General features: G+C 39.2%; 2 protein-coding genes across 2 annotated transcripts; one reads left to right on the top strand and one right to left on the bottom strand.

Moving 5' to 3' along the window:
- Positions 1–957: 957 nt before the first annotated feature.
- On the top strand, positions 958–4,411 carry GGS23DRAFT_590511 (hexokinase). Its single transcript, XM_051517698.1, has 7 exons — positions 958–1,059; positions 1,161–1,636; positions 2,476–2,598; positions 2,656–2,681; positions 2,739–3,152; positions 3,212–3,666; positions 3,724–4,411. The coding sequence occupies exons 2-7, from the start codon at positions 1,597–1,599 to the stop codon at positions 4,145–4,147; spliced, it is 1,482 nt and encodes a 493-aa protein (XP_051367078.1). The 5' UTR covers positions 958–1,059; positions 1,161–1,596; the 3' UTR covers positions 4,148–4,411.
- Positions 4,393–5,847, bottom strand: GGS23DRAFT_601578 (arginine N-methyltransferase 2; the record flags this gene model as incomplete). Its single annotated transcript, XM_051519210.1, has 2 exons — positions 4,393–5,009; positions 5,079–5,847. The coding sequence occupies 2 exons, from the start codon at positions 5,845–5,847 to the stop codon at positions 4,393–4,395; spliced, it is 1,386 nt and encodes a 461-aa protein (XP_051367077.1).
- Positions 5,848–27,820: the final 21,973 nt, after the last annotated feature.

Below are 27,820 nucleotides of genomic sequence, written 5' to 3'. Positions count from 1 at the left end.
AAGAGGAGATCCCGGAGTATAATATAACTCTTGGAGAGGAGAAGAAAGCCTTACCCAGGGGATATTAATACCTCAGAAAATGAAAAAAAGAAAAAGAAACCTTAAAGGAGCATTAATACCTTAAGAAGCGGAGACAGTAACCCGAAAAGCAAATAACGTATCCCGAGAAACGGAAGTAGTATTTAAAAATAAGGTACGTATTTTAAGGCATAAAAAACCAGGTTAAGTTATTAAAGCTAAACGCTGAAGAAAGGGAAGGTAAGGCGTACTTTTTTTTTCTAGGAAGGGACTTTATATTATAAGTTATACTTATTATAAGGCCTTAATTAACATTAAAGCCTGATATGTAATTAGCTTAGTACCTACGGAAGATAAGGTAAGTTATTATAAATACAGCTTATAAGGCGTACTTTTTCTTCTTTTCTCTTCGTTTAGCTTTAAATCGTTAATATATAGCTTTTACCTAACGAATAGCTCTTAAAACCGTAATAACATTTAATAAAACTACAGTATACGCGACGAGATCTATATATTACTATTTATCTATTAACGCGTTTAATCATATTTCCTATCTAATTCTATTTAATTTAATCAAGGTTAGTTTCTCCTCGTTTAACAAAGAGTCGATTAGTAATTAATCCCTTTTCGTAATTTAACCAAGCGTTGATTCCTACTTACCTTTTTTTCCTTAGCCTTTAAAGAGGTTTTAAGTTTGTAGTATAAAAACGTAAAGAAGCGCAGAATACTTAAACGTATTTTATATATATAACTAGCTTATAGCGCTATATAATAAAAGTATTTCTTTCTATATACAATACGAGTTGCTTAAATTAATACTAAACTAACTATAGTGTTGGTTTTTAGAACTATGACAGCGGAGAGCGGGGAGTAAGTAGATCAGGGTCGAGGGATAGAGGGGCGCTTATCGTCAACCTCCAATACCCCTCATCGCTTTCCAGACTGCCCTCCCTCATATTAGGGAGGTAGGTATATTCTCCATCAAGTACCTTAAGCATGCACTTCCCCACCTAGATACCTGTACTTAACGGATCGATATATGTAAGTAATATGTATGCGCGATGTACTTTGCTATCCCACGATACATCAGGTTTCTCGTACTCTACATTGAATGACATGGCCCTCCTCCTCGTCAAATGTAGGTACATAAAAAAAAGGTTAGGTACCTACAACTACGACGCCTTGCAGACTTTTGCACCTATCCTCGACTTCCAACGCGCCTCTCTCTTGTACCAGAGCCTACGTCTGCCTAACACGCGCGCTTATCTGCTGCCATTGATGCCTTTATAAGACCTGCCTACGCTGAGTAAGTCCTCAGGTTTTATCTCAAGATGCTTATGGCATCTCTGATTTGCTCCTTTTCCCAAGACCAGCCTTCGAGGCTACGCCATTTAATAGCTCGCATGCCTCCCGGCCACTCTGCGCTTCCAACTCCCTCCCTCGATCCCGATCACCATTCTGGTCAGACTAACACCTCAGCCTGAACTACTCACGTTCCTCGCCCCTTACCACTAGGGCCCTCCTTACGCTCAGATCCAGATTCTCCTAGTTTTTTATCACCTAGTCACTACCTACAAAATGGTTGGCCTTGGTCCCAGGAAGCCTCCATCCCGGAAAGGTACGTGATTCTGCCAAATTCTGTCTCTCCCCTCGCCCTTGTCTTGCTTCCATGCCGCTCCCCGTCTGTTTCTGGGCCTACGAGGGCCGCTTAGCAGCCATATACATGCCGATGTCAGGCAGGAGCTCTGTTTAAGCACTTGAGATGCTTGAGCTTAACTGCAGAAGAGGCTCCCTGCCGAGACATCCCTGTCATTTCCCTTACCTTGTCTGCTGGTCCTTACAACTTCTTATCCCGAGTGTCGCTATACTGTGTGTGAAGTTTCCATGAGACCCAAGCTACGTGGCAGCTAGACTCAAGCAAACGGCAAGCGAGTCTTCAGAAGAAGCCAGCTTGCTCCTTATAGAGGCACCCGGGCAATACACACTCCAAATTATCCTTCCATCACCCAAAGGTCTGCCGGCTCATCGTGAGCATATATGGACGCCTTGTGACGGTGTCTAGAGCGCGTATGTTGGGATTATAAAGGCTGCGGAGTTATGGCTGGTTGCCCTGCTCTCACAGCAACCGCCCTCTACGTGTGCCAGTCCAAGTATAATACAGCCCCTGGCAGTTCACACGCCCTTGCCGGTCCTCTTGCTTCACCTCTACCTTACTCACTTGCCTATGGTAACCGACCTCAGTTTGTTTTGACACATGTCAACCTTCTCACTCACACCCTTTTCCCTATGCTTCCTGCCCGTCAGACAATCGCCATGGCTCCCAGGCATCAACCAGCCTCTCAGGCAACATGCCCGCTTACATACCATCAGCGTTGTCTGTGCGAATCACATAATGGTGCCGATTCTTAACCAATACTATCAGCCTAATATTCGCACCTACTAACATAGAAGGCATAGGATCGATGGCCGATGTACCGAAGGACCTCCTTGCCGAGATTGAGAAGTTGGAGAAACTGTTTACCGTGGATACTGCCAAACTTAAGAGTATCACCAAGCATTTCGTGTCCGAGCTTGAAAAGGGCTAGTAGTACCTGCCTTTCTTTCCGGTATTATTAGAGCTACTAACAACGTAGGCAGGCTTGAGTGTGGAGGGCGGCAGCATTGTAAGCTTCCTCGACAAGAGACCAATGCAGCCACCAGCTAACTTATAAATGATATAGCCCATGAACCCGACTTGGGTTATGGACTTCCCGGATGGATACGAAACAGGCACTTACCTAGCGCTTGATATGGGTGGTACAAATCTCCGTGTTTGCGAGATTACCCTGACAGACAACAAGTCAGAGTTCGACATCATCCAGTCCAAGTACCGCATGCCTGAAGAATTGAAGACCGGCGAGTCCGAGGAGCTTTGGGAGTATATAGCGGATTGCTTGAAGCAATTCATCGAAACACACCACGGGGACATCCCCTCCGCCGAAGGGAAGATTCCCCTTGGTTTTACATTCTCCTACCCAGCTACCCAAAACTATATCGATGAGGGTGTTCTACAGCGATGGACCAAGGGTTTTGACATCAATGGCGTCGAGGGGAGGAATGTCGTGCCGCTGTTAGAGGCCGCCTTGGATCAGCAGGTAAAGCCCTACGGAGGGATGAGAGAGAATGCATGTGTGCAATATTGACAAGAAGCCAGGGGGTTCCTATCAAGGTCTCGGCCCTTATCAATGACACCACTGGAACTCTCATCGCTTCCGCCTACACCGATCCCAAGATGGCGGTTGGCTGTATCTTTGGAACGGGCTGCAACGCCGCATACATGGAGAACTGCGGCTCTATCCCTAAGCTAGCCCATATGAACTTGGATCCTGATTTGCCGATGGCCATTAACTGCGAGTGGGGCGCCTTCGACAACGAGCACAAAGTTCTCCCTCGAACGCCGTACGATATTATTATTGACAAGGAATCACCCCGACCGGGTCAGCAAGCCTTCGAGAAGTGTATCGCCGGCTTGTATCTCGGCGAAATCTTCCGTTTGATACTGGTTGACTTGCACGACAATAAGGACGTCCACATATTCGAGGGCCAAGACATCAAGTATCTCAGGAAGCCATATACTCTCGATTCATCTTTCCTCTCGGCTATCGAGGAGTAGGTTATCGAAGAACTGTGAATGACTCATTGCTCTATTGCGCTAACCGCATCCAGTGACCCTTTCGAGAACCTGCAGGAGACCGCAGACCTATTCCACGAAAAGTTACACTTGACCTGCACTCGCTCCGAGCTCGAACTCATCCGCCGGGCTGCCGAGCTAATCGGGACGCGCGCGGCTCGCCTATCCGCATGTGGCGTTGCTGCCATTTGCCTCAAGAAGAACCTCCAACCTTGCCATGTTGGTGCCGATGGCTCTGTCTTCAACAAGTATCCTCATTTCAAGGCTAGGGGCGCACAGGCCCTCCGAGAGATTTTGGACTGGCCGGCCAAGAAGAATCAGAGGGAGGAAGACCCTGTAGAAGTTCTGGCTGCCGAAGATGGAAGTGGCGTAGGCGCTGCTGTAATCGCTGCCCTGACACTCAAGAGGGTGCAAAGGGGCAACGTTGCTGGCATTCTACATCCCGAAAATTTCAAATGAGCAGCATAGATGCCTAAAGGCGCAGCCGGGATCACATCGTGTCTGTCAGAAGGTAACGGGCAGGTATCGCCTATAGATGGATGTACGAAGAGGGGGCCCTCTAGGTGCCTGAATGGCGCTTGGTGGCTAGGGCTAGTTGTCGGATTAGAGCAAGACACGGTGGGAACCCTATCCCATGAAAGTACACATGGGAAGTCTATATGCTGCTGTAGGTTAGCTTGCGTGTTCGGGCCGGGGCCGTCCGATCAATCATGGATCGACTCACTATCCAGGGTCCAATAGCGTCTCTTGACGCCCTGCCATTCCCCTTCGCCCTCCTTCTCTAGATCTGTCATGTCTACGCCCAATTCCTGCCACTCGACATCCATACCGGCATCGCTGAGATGCAGCCCAACTACTTGCGTGTACACATCGTAGCAGATCTGCCGATCGGCACCCAAGCCGTTGAAGAAGCCAAACACACCCTTCTCGTCCAGTAGGCTAGGGACGTACTCGGTGAAGAACATGCGTAGCTGGCCGTAGTCCTCTCCAAAAGTGTCGAAGTAAATGGCGTCGTAGATCTCGCCCTGCTCCAAGAGGCTGGGTACCACATCTTGCCAACGGCCGGCGAGGATCTGATACGCCCCCTCGCCGGGACCGCTCTTCGCCCATTCCCCGCCGAACTTGCTGTCTGGCTTGCTATTGATATGCTCAAGGACGGAGGGGTGCGCCTCGATGATGTGATGCTTCGACGGCAGTGTCGCGCTGAACATACTGTCGATAATGCCCATGCCGAAGCCGATATTGAGGATTCGCCGGCCGGAGGGAAGACCCGGGAGTAGCGCATCGACGGAAGCGCGCATAATAGATGTCTCCCAAGACACTGGTCGAGAGACGCGGGTTAGCGGGTGGGCTTGGGGGGCGTAGAGGTCGCGGATCTACAAATACGTACTCATAACACCGTTTCGTGAGGAGTCGACGAGCTTTCCCTCGCTATATGTTAGGCTCGAGCGCAGGTAGTCCTCGCTATTAACATCAGGCTCGGCAACGTGTCGCGGCGGGCTAAATGTGCGGCCGGGGTCAACCGCGACAACCATACTCTCCGCCGCACTTATTTGGATGGCGGCGTCTGCGTCGTTTGTGTATCGTGTGCTATTTGTCTCCTCCGTCCCTTCCCGTCCCACCTCGCGGGGTTCTTTGCTATCCCCAACTCCAGCTTGACCCTTTTCTTCCTCTCCGTCCATCATCTCCTCGCTACCGTTTGACTCGAGCTCCTCATATCCATCCAGCAGACTGAACAACAACTCGGCACGCACACCGGCCGCGACGCATAGCATATATAGAGGCCTGAGCCCGAGACGTGCGGCAACGCAGCCGGGCGTCTCGTTGTTGCTATCGACATCGTTCCATATTGCCCCGCTCCGAAACAGCTCATTCACGACTGCCGTTGCGTTGTCTGCTACTCGGGAATCATCGGCGCTGCCTTCTGTCGAAGTCCCGTCATTACGGCCTTTCAGTGCACTCTGGTTCACTGGCGCACAGCTGCGGATGGCGGCATGCAGCGGCGTCTCGCCCGTCGTGGGTTCCCGGACGCTGGCACGACCCGGGGCCTCGAGGAGCCGCTTGAGACGCCCGAGATCGTGGTGCCAGGCGTAGTACAGGATCTGAGAGACGGGGGCCGGGCATGAGGCAGGGATTCGCGTGGAGATTGTGTCGCTCATGAACGTGATGAAGAACCAGTTTACAGGGCTATTGCCACACGAATCTATACCGCCACGAGGGAGGTAGTTAGTGGTTGGATAAACCACTGTTTGGAGCTATAAGTTCGGTGGTATGACATTATCTGTCGAGCACATGCAACAACCCTTTTCCTCTCCCTTATATTTAATCTGTTTCAAAAGGCGATCAGCTTTTATTAATTAAGCTTAACTTAAATATATGCAAATTAGACGAAGTTTACTTAGTTAAGAATGTTATAAAATTAATATAAATTAGTTATTTAATATTATATTAGTAAAATGAAATTTTAATTATATTTAAAACAAATAGTATATTAATATATATTATCTACTCTTTTAATATATTATGTAATGTGCTATAATAGGCTATATTAATATTTTAGATTAAGGGCTTTTAATTATATAAAAGCTGTATACTAATAATTTTAAAGCTATATAAAGAGAAAAGGAAGAAAGTATACTTTTAAGAAACTATACTTATAATAATTAACTTTACCTTTATAAATATTAAAAAGATAATTATATATTAAGTCTTAATATTAATTAAAGTTTCATTTTTAACTATTATAGTAGTGCGGTGAAACTAGGCTACGTAGTCTTTTAAATGTATATTTATATATGTTACGAATTTTCATTAATTAAACTTAAACCTATAGATATTAGAATCTATAATATTTATTCCTTTTCTTATTACGCGTTTAATTATTATATCATTTATTTAGTTTTTTTTCGCTACCGTTTTAGCTAGCCGATTAATTAATTACTACTATTTATAACTATAATCTAGTTAAACTAATACTAGGCTAGCTATTAGTAGTTAGGTAGTTATTATATAGGTTTCTAATGACGTACCAAACAGGAGCAGTGGGCACGCTGTGATAGAGACCTGTATAAGAACTGCCCAACTGCTAACAACTGGCTTAGTGCCGATTGAACTAGATTACAGTTGTAAACAGCTGTTATCAGTTGATCGGCCAGCTGAAAACGGTAGCTGGGAAGGATAAAACTAGAAAGGAGAGATGGAGATCGAAGGCATGGTAGAAGAAACGAATAGATAGAGCTATAGAACTTGATATTGTAGTAGTGTAGTGGATCTAGGCCACGTAGCCTTTTAGATGTATATTTATATAGGTTTCGCACTCATATTTTCATTAGTTAGACTTAGACCTGAAGGTATCATAACCTGACAGTTATATTTACTCCTCTTGTTATGCCTTTCTAGCCTTCTTGCTATCCTTGCCTTCTAGTCCTTTTCCCAGCTGCCGTTTTTAGCTAGCCGATCAACCGATTACAGCTGTCTACAACTGTGATCTAGGTTGATCGGCACTGGGCTAGTTGTTGGCAGTTAGGCAGTTGTTCGTGCCTCCATCACAGCGTGCCCACGCTGCTCCTGTTCACTATCCTTGTTACTTTCCTATTCTAGTCTTTTTCTAGCTACCGTTTTCAGCTAGCCGATCAACCGATTACAGCTGTTTATAGCTGTGATCTTGGTTAATTAGCACTGAGCCAGTTGTTGGCAGTTGGGTAGCCGTTTTCGTGCCTTCATTAGCGTGTCCACGCTGTTCTTATTCAATACGCTTAGCTTAAGTAAAGCTTCTTATCCGTTTATAATGTACGTAGCTACTCCTACTTCGTTTCTTCTGTTATTTCTTATTATTTTGGTTACTTTCTTTAACGATGTTTCGAAATAACGTAGAGATTGAAGACGGGCGTATATTCTAGTTTATAACCCTTATCCTTAAAGAGGAGCTCCTCCGTTTCTTAAAGTTCTAATAAGTTTAAAGATCGAGGATTTTCTCGAAACGCTTCGCTGGTCTTTTATAACCTACGTATTCGACGTTACTTATTTATTATAACGTTAATACGAGTTTACTTTAATTTCTTTACGTAATTAAAGTATTATACCTTTCGGTTACTTTAGGTATTTAAAGTAATGCTTCGTACGTAAGCTATATCATTTATCTTTTTCTGACGGTTTCGGAGCGTTACTCGCCGCCGTTAATATTGTAGTAGTGCGGTGGATTTAGGCCACGTAGCCTTTTCGATGTCTATTATATGGGTCGCGTACTTATATTTTCATTAGTTAGACTTAGTCCTATAGATATTACGACCTATAGCTATTTACTCCTTTTACCATGCCTTTTCTCGCGATCCTCGTTGCCCTTTTCTAGTTACTTCCTTTCTTTAGTCCCTTTCCCAGCTGCCGTTTTTAGCTAGCCGATTAACCGATTATAGCTATTTATAGCTATAATCTTAGTTAATCGGTACTAGGCTAGTTATTGATAGTTAGGCAGTCCTTGTTTCGTGCCTCCATTATAGCGTACCTACGCTACTCCTATTCAGTAGCGACCACCTAATAGCCTGAGCCGCAACCTCATTAGTCTTAGGAGCGACCTTTTACGCCCGTTTTTGCAGTCATTAGGTTCAGGATTCGTCGATCGGGAGATTCCCTGATTTTTAGTTAATTAGGAGCTGTTTTCGTAGCTCCAGAGCCGTTTCGTGGCTTTTAGATTAAGCCTTTTTAGGTTAGGTACCAGGATTAACAGGGGGGTAGATAACTATGGCGACCATTAATAACCATGCCCTCCTATCAGCTTTTGATTAGCTTACCTGAAAGCTCGTTCGCCGATTAGCGGATCTATCTTATCCTCGTTTCTTAGTTATCTCTTTTGAAGGAGCTATACCCGTTTTTACCTGGTTTTGCTTCCGTGTTTTTTAAGTGCCTAGATGGCAGTTTTCTCGCCCTTAGTTGATCTAATTCCGTCACCGCTACTACCCCTTTTTATAACCTCGTACGCGCTTAAAGGCATTCGTTCTTTACCGATTAGTTTATTTTAATTACAAGAGGCTTACCGATAGCTCCGATTGCCCTTGTTTTATTTCTTCTAGCTAGTTACGGCACCTAGGGAGGTCTCTCCTTGCCTTCCTAACCGATAAGGTACTACGATGCCCTTAATTGCTATACGAAGATACCGATATACCTTATACCTACGAACCTGATCGGGGAACCTACCGATTAGCGCGATAAACCTATAGACGATACCGCGATATATGAATTAAATAGGATATTAAACAGGATATTAAACAAGAAAGCATAGAAAAAAATAGTCATAAGTCATAGTCGGAAATAGTTAGGATTACCCAGAGACCCCTCTTATCGCCCTTACCGATATGTGGTTAGTAGGAAGAGCCAGAGCCCCTAGAACTACGTACAGGGGAAGGATCGAGGGTCAAGGGAAGCCCGGTAGATACTGCCGGACGAATATAGGAACGGTTACTAGAAACGAGTTACAGAAACGGACATTAAATAGGATATATTAGAGCTAGATGGAGTGTAAAACGTGCTTGATTCCTAAAACCTCCTATCTAGGATACCCTTGCTAAACAACACCCTTTGACTCTCGAGGGTTGCTTATATAATGTATATTATATAATCAGGAGAGCTCCTACTTAGCTAGTGGGAGGGGGCAAAGGTAACCGCCCCCGGTTATAGCCTTAGAGCCTCCAAAAGATTATAGTAACGAATAGTAAAAATAGGTTTTAGTAATAGTTTATTTCCTCGTCCTTCTTAGTCTCCTCTAGTACGGTAACTAAAGGTCTCTTAGTAACCTTAAATAACCCTTCCGTGGTTTAAATAGTTTTAATTAATTCGTATGATATAATGGGGTCCTAATGGCTTACCATTTAATAATAGTAACTAATATACCGATCGTCCGACTAGGATCCCTACGATAAAGGGTTCCGTTTATTTCTCGCGTAGCTTAGGTGGTTTTCCATCCTAATAAAGTATAACGAGATCTCTTCTTTCGATAGTCCTTTTTATTTCCTTAAGAGCTTCCTCTTTCTTCTTCTTAGTCCGTTTAGATAGCTTCCAGACGTTTTCCTTATAGTGTTATATCCGAGCTATATGGCTTACGATTAGGTCGGCGTATATCTATTCGCTAGAGAGCTTAAAGGAGCTATTAATTAAAGTAAATCTTAGTTTAGTTAAATAGGATAGCGGATACTCGGCTTCGAAGGTACTAACGGGAAGGTTCCCATATAATATCTCGAACGGTAAATGGCCTAGGGACTTAACGTAACGAGCGTTAATTTTAGTTATTATTTTAAGTATAGAGCTAGCTTAGTCTAGTGGTTCTTAGGTTTAAGGTAGTAGGTTTGCTATCTTCTTTAAGACCTACTATAGGATCTTATTAAATACCTTAACTAACCCGACTAATCGGTAGGAACCTAAAGAGGCGTTAACGACTAGTATCCCCTTTAATGCTAGATATTATAACATCCGTTATAAAGTAAAGGCGGATCTAGGGTCTAGGTAAAAGGCTAAGGGTCTTATTCCTAAGTTAGTAAGCCATATGTTAAAGCCTGCGAGTGCGTTATTTACTAAGGTATTAGTAGTAGGTATTACTTAGCCGTATTTACTAAACTAATTAACGATTACTAGGATATATCGGTACCTTAAATGTAATGGTAGAAAGGGGCCGACGAAGTTAGACGAAAGGATCTATAACGAGGCGTAAACCGTTATAGGGAAAGGAGGACTTAGTGGTTTAGTTAGTTTATAATACGCGTAAGGGAGGCAGCTATTTATATAAGTAGATATATCTCTAGCTATCCTTAGCTAAAAGACCGAACGGGAAAGGCGTTTTAAAGTAATCGATTTAAAGAAGTAACCGGCTTCGTCGTAAGCTTTAATAAAGGCGTTTAAAACTTCGTTTAATAGTAGGTATTTATTCTATATTCTACGATAATAATGCTATAACTACGTTCTATAGATCCTATATTCCTTAGCTTTATTAAGTAGGAATCGTATCTTAAGCCGACTATAGGTATCTCTGGTTCTTCCGGTAATAAGGAATTCGATTACTTCTCCGTACCATTCAGAATTTAGCTATTTATTATATTCGGAAAACGATCCTCTTACGAAGAGCTCCGAGGCTCTGGCGGTAAGGTTAGCCGTTAACGAAGGTAAGTTGTTATAGATAAGTAGATAAAGGGATATGGAAACGCTATATTTAGGTAGGTAAACTCTCGAAATATAACGTCCCCCTGGTTAGGTGTTTAGGCTCCAGAAGGCGGGGTAAGTAATCGTCGGTTTCATCGTTAGTATTAGCTGGTTGTAGTTTACGGATATACCCAGGTCCTGTTATTCGTAGTTTAAGGACGTACTCGGGTCCTATTATTCGTAGTTTAGGGACGTACTCGGGTCCTATTATTCGTAGTTTAGGGACGTACTCGGGTCCTGGATGCAGTTTAAGGACGTGCTCAGGTCCTTTTGCAACCGTAGGTGACGATAATACGAAACTAAAGCTATAATTACGTCTAAAGCTGTAATTACGTCTGAAGCTATAATTACGTTTGCGTTTACGTCTGCCTTAGTAGGGGGGGGCAAAAGATCCCGCCCTCGGGATCCCAATAGATCTACTAGGTAAGGTAATTAAGCTAATAACTACTTATATCCGCCTACGCCGTCCTTCTAAATCCATAGTCCGTTATCTTAATCGCCGAGGGTCTTTAGGTACTCGACGTCGTCGTAGGAGTTACCTAGGAATATAATACGAGAGAGGGCGTTAGCGGCTTTATTCCTTGCCCTAGGATATATTTAATCCGTATGTAAAATAATCTAAGCTTAGAGGCCTAACGAACGTAAATGCCTTTAACGGCTAATAAAGATAAAAACCAAGTTAAGGGTTTATAATTAATAAAGAAGATAAACCTATCTTTAGCCCGAAATATATAGCTATAACGACGATAGAATTCGATTATTACGTATAGCTCTCTTTTATAGGTACCGTAATTACGTTAAGGCTTCGAAAATATAAAGCTATCGTATAAGATAGGAATATCGACCCCGTTTTACCGTTAGAGGATAACGTAACCTACTATAAATTACGAAGCATTAATATATAGGAATATAAGTAGATTAAAAGCGTAACTATAGGTATTAACGGCAGCTAATGCTAGTAATTTAACTAGTTCAAAAGATAAGGACTCGGTAGTATTTTATTTCTATTCGGCGTTTTTACTAAGCAGGCGTATTAAAGGGCGATAGATCTCTAAATAGTTTTTTATCCATCTACGATAAGGACCTATAGCCCCTAAGAAAGACCTTACTTTTAACTAGTTAGTTAGAACGGGTTAATTACGAAGACGGGTAGCCCGATCCTTTCGTATACGTAAGCGATTACCTATATAGTAAATAACTCCTATAGCTAAAATCTTAGTAAAGCCTATATAAATCTTTACGAAAGATAAGCGTAGTTTAGCCTATCGTATTCGGGGTAGAAGGTAGTATATTAACTATTACTATTATTCTTCTACATTAGTATAAATACCGAAGATATCGTCTATATAAAATACGCCTTTAGGAATCTTATCTAGCGACGAAGAGGATAAAAGAGACGGTTCGGCTTATAGTTTAGGGATGGCGCTAAGAATTACGTATATAAGTTCCGTTATCGAAAATACGGCTATCTAGGTTCCTTAGGATATCCTAATAGGTTAAAGCTATAGGAAGCTAGGAATAACGAACGCGAAAATATACCTATCTTTAAGGTAGATTTTAACGCATTAGTATCCGTATTTTAGGTTTAGTTTATAATAAGATCTAATGCCTAGATGCGAGAAATAATTATATACGTCTGCTAATAGGGTAACGTTTATTCCTAGTACCTCCTTTTCGACTTAATTATAATTAAAGGTTAGACGTAGCTCGGCCTACGGATCCGGGTCTAGTAAATCTTTATCTTTAGGTACTAATATAGGTTAAGCTACCTAGTTTAAAAGACGCTTATTAGCGACCTTAATCGACTTAAACTATCTTACCTCTACCCCTTCTTAAATTAAACGATCTAATTAATATTTCTAGGGTAAGGTCCAGCTCTTCCTTCTAAACCTATTCCAAGGAGGCGTACCGGGACGTAACCTAACCCTATGTGTTACGTAGCTGGCGAGAGCTAAGCTTAGGTTATAGGTTATTCGTAAAGAAAGTAATGGAATGAGGGTAAGAAGGTATATATTAACTAACTAGAAAAGAAGTAAAGCTACTAGAGAGTATGGAGCGATTTATAGGTATATATAGTAGTACTTAGCTAGCTTAGGTAAGTAGGTAGTTCCTACTAGGGGTATATGCCTACGTAATATACCCCTTAGTTAAGCTTACGATAGTAAGGTTAACTATAGTCCTTTGCTTACGATAATAGCCTAAGGGGTTATTCCTTAGTTCGCTATGCCTCGTTAAGGTTAATCGATTACTAGGTACCTTATTTCGGGCTCTCTTATATTCCCTTATCCGTATATATTCCGGTTTATTACTAGTAGTATTTTCTCCTAAGTTATATACTCTTTATATCCCTTACTTAGTACTTTATAGTTATTATAAATGAAAATAATTATCGTATAATTATTCGTATAATTATTCGCTTTCGATTAAGCGGTAGTTAGCTATATAAGTAATATAGTATAGTAGTAATTCTAATTTAATACTAGGATTTAATCTCCTTTATTACTATCGCGCGCGCTCGCGCGCGTTACTATACTAACCGATTCTATCGTTTCTCTTACGAAGGCGGTTAAGTATAAATATATCTAGGATTTCTCGCTTTCGAATTAAGCGTACCTTTCTCTTTCCTTTCTTCCTAGGTTATTTATTATAGGTATATATTCTAACTATAATTAAGTAATTTATTAATTACGCGATCGTAAGCTAATATAATAAGCTTCGTTAATTTATTATCGTAAGGTAAGTCCGCTTCTTTTATAATTTACGTAAAGCGTAACTCGCGTATTATACGAATCGTAATATACTTTTATTAAGCGACCGTAGATAATAGCTTAGCTTATTACGGTAAGGATTATTATTTACGATTAATATATTACTTTTAATATTAAATATCCTAGGATAATAAAGCGACCGTTAGTTATTTTATATTAATATAAGAAGTTATTCGAAATAATCCGTTTATTACTTATTCGTTATTTACCGGTAGTAATATAATACCGTAATTAACGATCTCTTAGTATATCCGATACTTAAAAGCTTCGTAAGATAGTACTAGCGCTTTAAGGTACCGTAGCCTCTAGAGTAAAGGATATTCGGCTTTTCGCCGCGAGCTCCTAGCCTACCTTCCGTATTCGTACGGAAGGTAGCGTTAAAGCTTCGGCCGGTAGCCTTACTCGCCGCGGAGGATATCCTTTACTCCCGGGTCCGGGGCCTTAGTTATCGCTTAGCCTTTAAGGATCCTTTATCGACGAAGGCGTCGATATAATCGTACCTAGCGCCTTAATATAACGTACCTAGGCCTTAGTTACTCGTTCTTAGGTACCGTATCCCGAGTATTAAGGTCTTTACCGACGAATCCTTTAAGGAGAATTTCCGAGGAAGACTTCTTTCCTTATACGAGGAAGTAATCGAGAAAAGCGACCGCTTATTATATTAATTATTCGTAAGGTTTCTTCGCGTAAAACCCGAGCCTAAACTCGCGTATATTAAGTTACGTTTTAATAATATCGCCGTTATTCGCGTAACCTAAGCGGCCGTTATTATTATTATTTCGATTCGTAGTAATATCGTAAAACGAAAACGAGGATAGGAAGGCCGTAACGCTTTCGGTTCCGGAGTTATTACCGCTTTCGTTATTCCTTTAACCCGGCCGTTCCGGCGGTTCCGTTTAATATCCCCGTCGTACCGGCCGCTTTAGCTTTTATTACCGTCTTAGGAACTACCTCGGTTATCCGTAATCGAAAGTACGGAGCTCGCCGTATAGTCCTTACTAAGCTACGTACGTAATACGGCTTAAATAAGTTTATTAAAAATACTTCGATTTTTTCTAAAGTACCGGCCGTTATTACCGCTACTTATCCGGTTACGCTTACGTATTTCTATAGGTCTTCTTACCTTCGTACGTCGAGGTCTAGAGTTAATATTATATAAGGCCGACGCTTTAATCCTATATTATTACCTTATCGTCGCTATATCGAGTCCTCGGTTAATATATAAGCTTTATTTTACGTTATTAATATTCGTTAACGTTATTATAAGCCCTTAAGCTCGTTACGATAATAAAAAGCTCTTACTTTATTAAACGGAGAATAATACCCGCGGTACCCGAAACCGTAAAGTCGTAACGAAACGTAATTAACTCCGGTTAGTTTACCTAACTAAGCGTAAGTCCTTCCGTACCGGCTATCGATTACCGTACCGTACCCGCCTTAGCTTTTATATTATCCTTTTATTACTTAGCTAACGTAAGTAGCGTTTCCGCCGGCTATCGATATAATACCTAGCGTAGCCTTACCTGCTATCGCTCCCGAGTAGGTTAGATATAAAGATAAAGGACGTTAGAGAAGGAAAGAAAGAGGAAACTTCCGAGGACGAAGAATAATCTTTTAAGGAAGTAATATTTAAAATCGCTCGCGCTTACGCGCCTATTTCTTTCGAGTAATACCTATACGAAGTATTATACGATAGCCGACCGCTTATACGAGGAAATTATCGAATATTAAAACGAACCCGTCGGTATTATATCTTCCGCTAATCCGGCCTTACTTATTATTCCGTAGTTAAGTTCTTTATTTAAAGTAGCTTCCTATATTAGGATCTAAGAATATACGAGTTCGGTATTTAGCGGTAAGAAAGCTATTTCTATATAACGGTAGTACTTTATACCTATATATTAACTAATTAAGGGAAGAATTTACGTACCGTTAGTACTTACGGCGACTCTTTAAGTATTATTATATATTTTTCCGTAGCGTTTTAGGTTAAGTAATACTTTAAAGTATTCGAACGATTAACGTAGTAAAGCTTTCGTAAGTCCGTTTATTAGTATTTAATTAATAAGGAGGTAAATTACTTCGAAGGTACCTTTTTAGTACTCTAACGTAGCTATATATTCTATATATCTATATAGCGTAGCTAGTATTAATCCTTTCTTTCTTTCCTATTATTAGTCTTATCGTTTATTAGTTATCGCTATATATTCTTTAAGGTTTTCTCTAGCTTTAAGGTAATATCCCTAAAGAAACGTTTAAGCTATCGTTTCCTTAGCTATATACTTTAGTACGAGTAGTTAGCTTTAATCGTCGATATCGATATTATATCCTAGCGAGCGGCTCTTTATATAATCGGACCTTTAAATAAGGATATTACGTATCCTAAGACGACTTTCTTAACTTAGAATCGTTTATAAACGAAGCGTTATATTAATTAAAAGTACTTAAGCGTTATTATTTTATCCCTATACCTTATATAAGGAAGCGAGTAATATATAGGTATTAATCGTTTAATTAACGCTTTAAAGTATTAAGGTCCTGATTAGTTAGGAAATGAATAATTAGACGCTACGAAAGCGACGTTTAGGCGTATTATAATTACGCTATAGAATTAACCCTACTTTCTCCTAGTATTCCTTAACTTATTATTTCGAAGTAACGCCTATATACTTTACTAGCTCGGTAATTAGTAATAATATTATCGGAAATTAATTATTATCCGTAGTTTAAAGCGTTTAGTAATCTTTTCGATATAAGCGTCGTATATTAAGGTTATATTTCGTACTTTGCGATTACGTATTACCTTAATCCTAAATATTACTTTACCGGTTTAAGCTCTTTCGTTTTATAGGTATCCTTTAACCCTAAGCTACCTTTTATACTATCGTTTCTAAGCTTTTATAGTTTATAATTAATATATCGTTTACGTATATCTAGTACGAAGACTTCTCGTTCTATATAGAATAAGTACGGCTCTTCTAGAGAGCTTAGAGTCCTAGGCGGTTAAGGGTACTTTGATCTCCTTAAACTAAAGTAGGGGTAAATCTCTAAACCCGTATATTACTTTTATAGCGAAGGCGTATTTTCCTCTTCCTTAAACCCGTTTAATAACTTTATAGGTATAAGGTCGCTTTCCGGTCTTACGCGTTAAGGAACGCGTTTTTAATGTCATACTAATTAACTTCGAGGTCGAATTAGCTACGATAGCTATTATTATACGGAACGATTTTATTATAACGTAGCTACGTAAGTACTCTCGAGTAACTCTTTAGGCTATAAATTTCCTCGCGTTATTAAGCGCGACTTATAGTAGTAAGGAAATTATCTTCGTCGAATTTATAATCGAAGACTTATATTAATGAATTAGCTTTATTCTTATCCGTTCGCGATTAATAATACGCTATACTTTAATACGTAAGAAGGCCTTAATCTTAGATCTAGCGTTTTCTTTAAATCGCTTTCTTAATGATACTTATCTAGGTCCTTTTATATCTTTAGCGGTTTAAGTAAATCGTCGCGGTAAATTCTTATCTTATTAGGCGATACGCTTAATCGCTCGGCCTTTTTAATTAACGGCTATTACGAAAATAAGTATAGCGTAATATATTATCGTAATCTTTACTTACTATCCTTTTAATTAATTAAGCTAAAAGGTTATTACGAAATCGAATAGCGATCTCTTAAGAGGTTATTCTTAGCCGTTAGGTTACCCGATATTACGTAAACTTTAGTACTTAAGTTACTTATTACTTTATTCTTTCCGGGCTTTTTCTTTCTTCTTTTATTATAACGGATAGTAGAAGAATGGACCTTTCTCTTGCTACTTACGCTAAGTAATTTACGGGGATAGGCTATATTATTCCTTTTCTTCGGAGGAAGTACGAGTTTCTTTAGTTAATTATTTAGAGGTTATTCCCGAGTATTTATTCCGTCGGCGAAGTATATTCGCCGCTCCGGACTTTCGGTACTTTTACTAGTAGCCGTACCTAACTTTAGTTACTTTATTCCTTATCGGAATACTTACTTTCCGTAGCTTCCGCGGGTATAATTAAAGTAAGTTTTAAACTCGGAAGCCCGTAGGATATATCCGTTTCTTTATTTAATTTCTCCTAGGTTTTCGCTTCGAGTTATTCTTATATCTCTTGCTCGATTAATTCGAATAATTTTATTACCTCTTACGGTTATTCGTCTTTAGACCTAGCCGTTTCGTATTTTAAATTATCGGAATCTATCTAGTTTTCTTTTTCTAAAGGCTACCTTACCCCCGAGCTAGGACCGGCGGACTAAGTCGTATCTAGATCCTAATTACCCGAGGTAGGCTCGCTACTCCCGAGGGAGTTAGTCTTCGTACTTAGCTCTCGATTAAATAATACGAGCGAATCCTATAGGTTTAATACTTCGATAATTAATTAAGTAACGTTATTACTTATACGTATCGAAAGATTTATTCGATTAATTTCTTTTCGTTCGAGTTACTAAGCTTTTAGCTTATTTATCTAGCTATAAAACGTTTCTTCGTTAAAGACTATATCCTTAATTAGGATTACTTTACCTAGCCTAGGAACCTAAATTCGGTATAGGTTATTAATATAATATCCTATTAAATACCCGATATAAGCTCGTAGTTTACCTTAAACCCTTTCCTATTAAGATCTTAAGTACGTTCTTTATTAAGGGATACGCGCGATATCCGTATATATAGATACCGTTTTAATCCGGTCGTAGGTCGCTCGTTAGCTCCCTTATTACCTTTAAAGTATACTATTTAAATACTACTTAAACTAAGTATTTAAGAGCTCGTAAGATATACGAAGATTATAAGCTTAGCTAGGGCTAATATTAATTAAATATACCGCGGCTTTAACGGTTTCCGGCTATAGTTTCTTTAGTAGTCCTACTTTAATCCTTATTTTAATCGACTTAACGATAATAATTTATCTAGCTCTCTTACCCCTACCGGTTAGCTCCTTAGTATTAACCGGCGGGAGTTCGAAATTAATGCCTTCTTTTACTACTTAGATCTTATATCCAGACATACCTTTAATGCTTATTACTAAGCGTTCGTTATCGTAACGTATTTTATAGATTAAGAGTCGGAATTATTTCCGAACCTATCTTTTAAAGAGTCGAAGAGTTCTTATTATTAATAAGCCTTACTTACTCTCTAGGGTTTTAACTTATAACATTCCGCTAAATTTATTCCTAATTACGATAAGTTACTTAGATCCGTCGTAACCTTCCGGGTAGTTAAATAAATCCTAGTATATCTTTTAAAAAGAACGTAACGAGCGATGTATTAATAAACGGCGCGAAATTACTCTCTTACCTATCGTTTAATTATAATACTCGTACTTAATTATAGGTATACCGTTAATCTTAACGTTCCGGGCGTTTTTAACGAAGGCTTTAAGCGCCTTAGGATTAAGATGCCTTATTCGCTAGTACTAAAATACCTCGGAGTCTTCTTTCGGTTTAATGATATCTTTCGATCTTCTCTACCGGACGTTTCTCTCCGGGAAATAAGGTACTATTACGGTCGACGCTACGTTACGTAGAATACTCGATGGTATTATAGATGGTATTACGGGTAGGACTTACGAATAAGAAGTAAATTATTTAAATTCGAAAAAGACTAGGTTAAAGCGTCGCTCTAGCTTTCTTACTATAGTGCTTTTCTCGAAGGTTCCATTCCTTAAAGTATAATTTAAACCGTAAAATTAAATACCTATACTACGAAGTTTCGCCTTAAAGATAATATTAACGTAGAAATCTTTAATAAGTACGACGTCCTTAAGCTTTAGATTAAAGGTAAGCTTATTAGATTAATTTAAAATATATTTCTCGATAATCTTACGACCCGTATTAGTAATAAAAAAGCTTATAGTATAGCAGCTTCGATCGTCTATCCGTTTCTAGCGGAAACGAACGACCCTTTTACTAGAAGATTACGATTATTAATAAGGTAAATTACTTTATAGTTATCGAAGACGGTACTTTCCGATAATAAGTATCGGATTAGGTTTATAGTAAAATAAATCCTAGTTTAAGTAAATAGGTATATAATACGTAGGTCGATTATTATTACGCTAATATTAGCTAGCTAAGTAATAGCGTTATTTCCTTCCCCGTTTCCGGAGCGATTATTAGGTATATTATTTATAGGAACGTCCTACCCTTAGCGGTTAATCTAGTTTCGGAGCTTAGCGTATTTAAATAAGTCGTATTTAGCCTTAATTTTTCGTATGATATTAACCGGAATCGGCTTTAGGTTACGTATAGTTTAATTAATAACGGACTTCTATAGGATTTTATAAAAGCGAGCTACCTATAAATATAGTTTACCTTTAAACTTATAAAGGTATTCGTAGCTCGTTAGTTTTCCTTAGCCGCTATTATTAGCTAATTTCGCTCCTAGAGTCGGTTTTTAATAGGCTATTGCGAAAATTTTATAACCTAATTTACCTTTTTACTTATTCTCGGTAGCGAAAGCGCTAAATACGATACCTAGTTACTTAAGGGTCTTTAATTATTCGCCGAATTTATTAGCTTTAATAAGAGCGATTAATATTCGTATAGCTTAGTCGATTACGATCTTAGCCTTAACTACTTCAAGGAAATCCTTTGCTCTTATAACGCCCTTAATTTCGTTAATGTAATAAGCGCGAGCGCGAAGGAAGGCGTATTACTATATAACGTAGAATTACTCGGGATTATAGGTACTTACCTTTACTCTTTAGAGTACCTTACGGTATTCTCGCCTAACGAGCGTCTTAATAGCGGCTTCGATAGGAGTAATTTACTTACGGAAGATCTTCACGAGATTTTAAATAATCGGGTTAAGGTTTAGGAACTATATCTCTATATTAGCTACCTTAAGAAAACCTACCGAGATAGATACGAGAATCTAGCTATAGAGGACCCTATACTACTTACTAGTAGCTATAACCTAAGCCTCGATCGTTATTTACTAGGAAACGAACTTATTATACGCTACCGTTTATTACTCTCGAGTTCGTACCTTAGGCCTTGGTAGTTAATTTCCTCGGTCTTTGGTTAGGATCGACGCTTACTCGTAAACGGCTTTCTTATAGTTTTCTTTAAGGAGTTCGTTCTCTTAAGTAATATACTCCTTAAGAGTACCTACTAAAACTCGAGTAGCGTTAAACTTAGCTCTATCTAGATTAACGTTTTTCTAGATACCGAATTAAGTAGCTATCGATTTAAGCGTTAGGAACTAACGTAGCTATTTATCGTAAACTCGTAAGTAAACGTTAACTAGAATCTTATCCAGGGAGAATTCGGACGTATTAATCGTTATAGCGAAATAGGTAAGCGATTATCTAAAGCTAGATACGAGAATAGAGTACCGGTTTAGAAATAAAAAGGGAGTATGATCGTAAGATCTAAGAGATGGATAAATATATTACTTACTTACGCTAGAATAACCTAAGTAATAATAACTCCTTAGAAGTACCCCGGGCTTATAACTATTACGTAGCTAGCGAGAGCTAAGCTTAGGTTAATAGGTTATTCGTAAAAAAAGTAATGAAATAAGGGTAAGAAGGTATATATTAACTAACTAGAAAAGAAGTAAAGCTACTAGAGAGTATAGAGCGATCTATAGATACATATAGTAGTACTTAGCTAGCTTAGGTAAGCTAGGTGGTTCCTACTAGGGGTGCATGCCTACGTGACACTATGTTAATAAAGGTCGGTTACTAGTATATCTAAAACCGATATAGCTATTAGTTTACGGTAAGTATATAGTCCGTAGGCTATCTTTAGCTTTAATTTATAAGAAATAAGAGGGCCTAACTTTACTCCTACTCTACTAAGCTAACGGAGAGCCTCTTATTCGGGTAGTTCGTTACTAATAACTAATAGGAGTCGTTTAATTCGCCTAATGGTTAGAAATAAGTAGGCTAATTCCGGTACGGAACTAATAAGGGATGCTAAATTATCTTTAATTACGGCGGCTCTAATTAGGTAGTAAACTACTAAATCATCTCTAAATGCGGTTAATTTAATTAATTAACGTAGACCTAATACTAAATCATCTTCGAATGCGACGGATCTAATTAATCGGACGCCTATCGGGTAGAATTCGTTAATTACTAAGGGGGATAAGTCTTTTAAAGTTAATATAGATATAAAATAAGCCATCTAACGAAAGGCTAGGCGTCTCTCCGACGTTACTATGATCCGTAAAGCGTAGAAGTTTAACTAGTTAACGCTAGAAAAGGAGGATCGATAAGATAAGTTTAAAAGCTCCTAAGGGGTATCTAATATATAAGCTTTAAAGGAAGTAAGGGTCCTATTTACTCGTAGTTTAAGGACATGCTCGGGTCTATCTATAGGTTACTAAAGGCTAACATCCGGCGAGGTAGGGTTTAAGGAGAGGTCTTAAAACGCAATATCTATCCGATTAGGAGTTTAGGTTCCAGAAGGCGAAGGCGGGTATATGTAACCGTCGGTTGATTATAGTTTATAGACATGCTCAGGTCCTATTATTCGTAGTTTAAGGATATACTCGGGTTCTGTTATTCGTAGTTTAAGGACATACTTAGGTTTAAGCTAATAATTCAGTTTCCCGTCTCATTATCTAAATCGCTCTTATTAAAGGAATTACTATTACTATTACTATCGTCGTCGTTTACTATCGGCGACTTATAAGTAATAAGTACCCGTAAATACTCTATAGGGTTAATAACTAGTCCGGTAGCCTTAAGGGCTATCTTATAAGTAATGGAAGGTTATAAGAAGGAGCCTTAAAGAGATATTACTTCTTTACCGACTACTTTATCGCCAATGGTAAAGGAGCTAGCTTTAATATCGAACTTAATTATAACGTCCTATAACTAAGGGATACTAAGTAATAAGAGGGTATCGTTATTCGTAGATTCGGGTCGTATAATGGCCTATACCGATCTCCATATCCCTTATATTCCTACGTTAAATAAAACGAATTCCGTTACTTTTAAGCGACGACTATCTAAGGTTAGTAAGAATAAACGCCTAGTACCTAAGTAATATAAGAATCTCCGTTTAATACGGAGCTAATCCATTAGCTTACCGGATATAAGGTTAATGTTACTTCCCTAGTTAGCTTAAGTAGTATTTTCGGGTAAAGTATAAAACATAAGCGACTCTTTATCTTATTTAAAACGAAGAACGGCATTTATATAGAAAGATCTAACCGGTTTTAGCGGAAATAGATTAGCTAGGACTAGGGTAGTTCTTAAAGCTAGGGTAGCTCCATCTATATCCATTTAAATGTTATCTAGGTAAGTAGCTAGGTCATAAGGGATAATGTCCAATACCTAGGGCGTTACGTTTCGGGAACTAGGTAGGTTTTTAGGTATGTTACTTATCTTAACGGGTTCATCCTCCTTTTTTACCGTTAGTTCGACGACTAGTTCAGCGAAATGTACTAACTTCCCCTTCTTCGGAGGTAGAGGATTAGGTAGGATATAAGGACGAGGCTAAAACGACGGTCTAAGGGCTGCGATCTTACGTACGGCTCTAGCTTCTGCTTTTACGTTCTTACGGGTAGAGAAGTACCTAAACTACCGGGTATATTCGGGAGATACTTAGAATAAGTCTATTAAGTTTAGCTTTACTTCGATTTAACGAGCTAACGTATTAAAGTCGAAGGAAGGGTCTTCCTCTTTTCCGTAAATAATTTAAAGGCCCTTACGGGGCTTTTTTTCTTCTTAGTTTTTCCATCGTCTTTTTCTATAACGGAGCCGTTATATCGACGTTTGCCTAAAAAAAAGGCGAGCTCCAGTACCTCCGTAGCTAGGTTATCCTAGATATTAACGCCGGTAGTCTTTAACTTTATTATGCCTATCGGTTTAACTATAAGGAGTAATAATTAGGTATTTAAAAAGGCAGTACCTAATAAGATAATATCCGGCGTAGCAGAGGTCGGCTATAACTCGTTAGCTACCTATCTATACTTAGCCGTATTCTAATTTAGCGCTTCTTATTCCTAAGATTACTCGTAGAAGAATTATACGGATTTCGCGTCGAGATTTCTACTTATTTTAGCTACCTATTTTAGGGTTAGATAAGTTAACGACTTAAGGATTAACTACTCCTAGTAGGCTAATTACTACCCCCGGGGAGCCTCGTAAGGCTATACGTAATTAAGACTTCTATACTTAAAGCATATTCTTTCTCCTCGTTATAAGATTCGTAAACCATTAACGATCGGATGCTTCGACGTCTTTTTATTAGGGACTACCCGGGATATATTCCCAGAGCCTTGGTTACTACCATTGCCATACGACTACTATCCTTATGGATACTACTAAGGTTGCTGCTATTAACTACTAGAGGCCTAAGGTAGAGCTAGCTAGGCTCCCGGGACCTACTAAGACCACTATATTAGGCCTTAATTCGGATATGGATAAGGAGGATATAGCGAATAAGACGTAGGAATCGGGTAAGGTATAATCTATTATACCCGTACGTATAAAGGCGGCGCCGTTAGGGGTTAAGGTAGCGTCGTAGTAATAACCTTAGGAGCTAATACCTAGTTAGGATGCTCGTTAGCGATAGCTTACTTAATTAATAAGCCTATCTTTTCTATAATAAAGCGTTCGATTAAGTTCTCCCGCTCCTTTAATTATTATTCCTTAAGCTATTCTTTCTTAAGGTTTACGACCTTCTAATAACCTTATATTATGCTATATACCTCCTAAAGGGCTCTAAATACGTAAGCGGCCTTCTCGAAGGCTTCCCTTTTTAGGTCCGGATCCCTTAAACCGTTTATAAAGCGTATAATTACTAACTTAAGTATATAGGTTTCGAGGATAGTTAGGTTATCGGTACCGTTTAAGCGTAGAACTTAAAGGAAATCTCTCGATTCCGTACGTTTTAATAACTCCTATACCCTAATATAATAAGAGGTAAGGGATTCTTCTAAGCCCTAGGAAATGTTAACGATTTCGTTTCGTAGGTCCGATTAATTAGCCGTTTTAAATGGAAATCTTTCCCTTAAGAGCTACTAAACCATAAGTAAATCATTCTAGGTAGCCATTCCTTACCTAACGAAGTCTAAAGTACGTCGGATACGAGAATTACGATCTAGAAAGGCCGCTATCTCTCCTTTATATAAAGCATTTATAGCTTAAAGCTTATTAAAGCTAGTAAACTAAGTAGCTAGCTAATCTAAAGGCCTACGTAAGTAGTATAAGCCATCTAGACGCTGCTTTACTACCGTTAAAACGACTATATATAGTTAAGTCGGGTAAGGCTTACGGAGGGATCGGTTCTTAAGGATCTGCCATTACGGAGAGTAACGAAGCTATGGAGAATAGCGAGAAGGACGACGAATTCGATAAGCAAGGAAATAGTAGCACGTTTTCCTCTAAAGGAGACGAAGATAACGAAGTAAACGGCGATAAAGGGGGTTATTCTAACTATAATGGATCTATTATTAGATTTAACTATTCCTAATTCGAAGGTCTTAATACCTCTGTTTCTAACGTTAACTAAGACTAAGGGAATATTCCACGGGGAACCTTACCTAGGTTCTTAAGGTCCTATAAAAGGTCGTCTAGTTCGGGACTTCCGGAATTTAGTAAAAACCTAGTTACTTTCGCTAGGTAGGGGTGCCCTATAGCAAGGAAAGAATCGGCTAAAGCTTTAAGAAGCTCTAGGTTTCGGTTATAAATAGTAGCGATATATAGCTCGTCGGATATAGGAGAAAGGGAACTGCCTTCTCCTTCCTTCGGTATATCCCGCCGGTAAATAGCATCGGCAACGAAGGGACTAATATACCCTAAAATAAGGCTCGAAAACGAACTAAGAATGCCTCTTTCCGATAGAAAACGACGAATTAAAGTATTGCCTTTTGGTAGATAATAACGAAACGAGAGTACTCTTATACGAGCGAAACGAACTATCTAGACCCTCCGCGCGGAGAGGTCAAAACGGGGTAAAACAACGAGAAAAACGACTAAGTATACCCGTAATCTAGATGCCTCCTACTGCCTGGGTTCGATCACCAGCTAGATGGAGTGTAAAACGTACTTGATTCCTAAAACCTCCTATCTAAGATACCCTTGCTGAACAACACCCTTTGACTCTCGAGGGTTGCTTATATAATGTGTATTACATAATCAGGAGAGCTCCCACTTAGCTATCAGTCAGTTTATAGGATTAAGAATCAGTTGAAAAGGATCGGTAAAAGACAGCCATGGACGAGAAGGACGGAGATCACGTTGCATCGTATAGGATTGTTTCTTTCGTTTCTCACGGGAGCTACGCTTATTTTACCTGCCCCGTTATAGTTTACCTATTTCCTAACTATTGATCCCTATTGTTTCTTAATGGCCCCAATGGACCTGGCTCGCTCCTAGTTAATTAGGGTTAATTAGGAATAGGTTGATTAGGTTAGTTTATAGGTTTACAGCTCCGCCAGCCCAGTTGTTTTTATTAATTAATCTTTCCTATTATTTCCTGTTAATCGTTGATTAAACTGGCTTAGCTCCCATTTAGCAGCGATTAAACAGGTTCGGGATTAATCAGGTTCAGGATCAGGTACAGTCAGGCACGGTTGCAGTTACCTACCCCACCACCCACTTATTGCTGTTGCAATCGTTCCTAGTTGACCTATTTCCTAACTTATCCTATTAGCCTTTGATTAAACTAGCTAGCTTTTAGTTAATTAGGGTTAATTGAGATTAGGTTAATTAGGTTTAACAGGAACGAGAGCCACCGTACCTATTATTAGGAGTTTAATTACTCCTTACAGATTAATTAAACTAGGGAGGCTATAGTAGTACGGTGGATCTAGGCTACGTAGCCTTTTCGATGTCTATTTATATAAGTCGCGTACTTATATTTTCATTAGTTAGACTTAGACCTATAGACATTACGACTTATAGCTATTTACTCCTTTTGCTATGCCTTTTCTCGCGATCCTCGTTACCCTTTTCTAGTCCCTTCCTTCCTTTAGTCCCTTTCCCAGCTGCCGTTTTTAGCTAGCCGATCAACCGATTATAGCTATTTATAGCTATGATCTTAGTTAATCGGCACTAGGCCAGTTATTGATAGTTAGGCAGTCCTTGTTTCGTGCCTCCATCATAGCGTACCTACGCTGCTCCTGTTCAATATTCGTAAATATATGTAATAAACGATAAGGACAATACCTTGTTACATTATAATATATATCCTAAGGATCGTAATATAAAATTCTTACTTCTTAATATTAATATTCTTATGGGTATTAACCGGGTTAGTAACAAGGTTTATATTCACAGTATAAAAATTGCAATAAAGCTTTATATATTGCGGTTTTATAGAATACGTATTCTAATGTAGTGGAGTATTATTCCGCGGATATATTCGGTATTTAAGGTAAAGGCCGAGAAAAGTAGGAGGAAGGTTACGACTATAAGAGGGAATTTGTTTACGGGTTATAAGTTTAGAGCTATAGACGACGCTACTTCCAGGGTTAGTTACTTTAGATTTATTTCTACGTATATATCCTTTTTATTAAAAGATATACAGAATTTATTTATTAGTTAATTAAGAAGAAATAACGACGTAATATACTTTTAGATAAGAGGTAGTATTTCCGCGTAAGTATTTAGTTATAATTTTATCCTTTCGAGTTTTAGTTATTTATTTAAAGGAAGTTAAAGGCTCGTTTAAGCGGTATTAATAACTTGAATCAAATTAATCAAGAGAATGAAGTAAAGTATAATCTTTATATTATAATTATTATTAAAGTTTTTTATTTTTTACTTAAGCGAGATGTTAAAGTTAGTATTTTGTACGTTATTAATAGGTTAAATATTATTAATATTATAGTAGTGCGGTGGATCTAGGCTACGTAGCCTTTTCGATGTCTATTCATATAGGTCGCGTACTTATATTTTCATTAGTTAGACTTAGACCTATAGTTATCATAGCTATCACTAGTTATAGCTATTTACTCGTTCCTTGCCATGCCTTTCTAGCTATCCTCGTTACCCGTTTCTAGTCCTTCTTCTTTCCCTTTCCCAGCTACCGTTTTCAGCTAGCCGATTAACCGATTATAGCTATTTATAGCTATAATCTAGGTCTGATCGGCACTGGGCTAGTTATTGGCAGTTGGGCAGTCCTTTTTTCGTGCCTCCGTTAGCGTGCCTACGCTGCTCCTGTTCAATATTAAAGTTCCGGATAGCTT

The sequence above is a fragment of the Durotheca rogersii genome, assembly GCF_024521655.1.
Source record: "Durotheca rogersii strain YMJ 92031201 chromosome Unknown GGS23scaffold_64, whole genome shotgun sequence".
NCBI lineage: Eukaryota > Fungi > Ascomycota > Sordariomycetes > Xylariales > Xylariaceae > Durotheca > Durotheca rogersii.
Note: the sequence above shows the minus strand (reverse complement) of the source record. Positions and strands in the feature narration are given on the sequence as shown.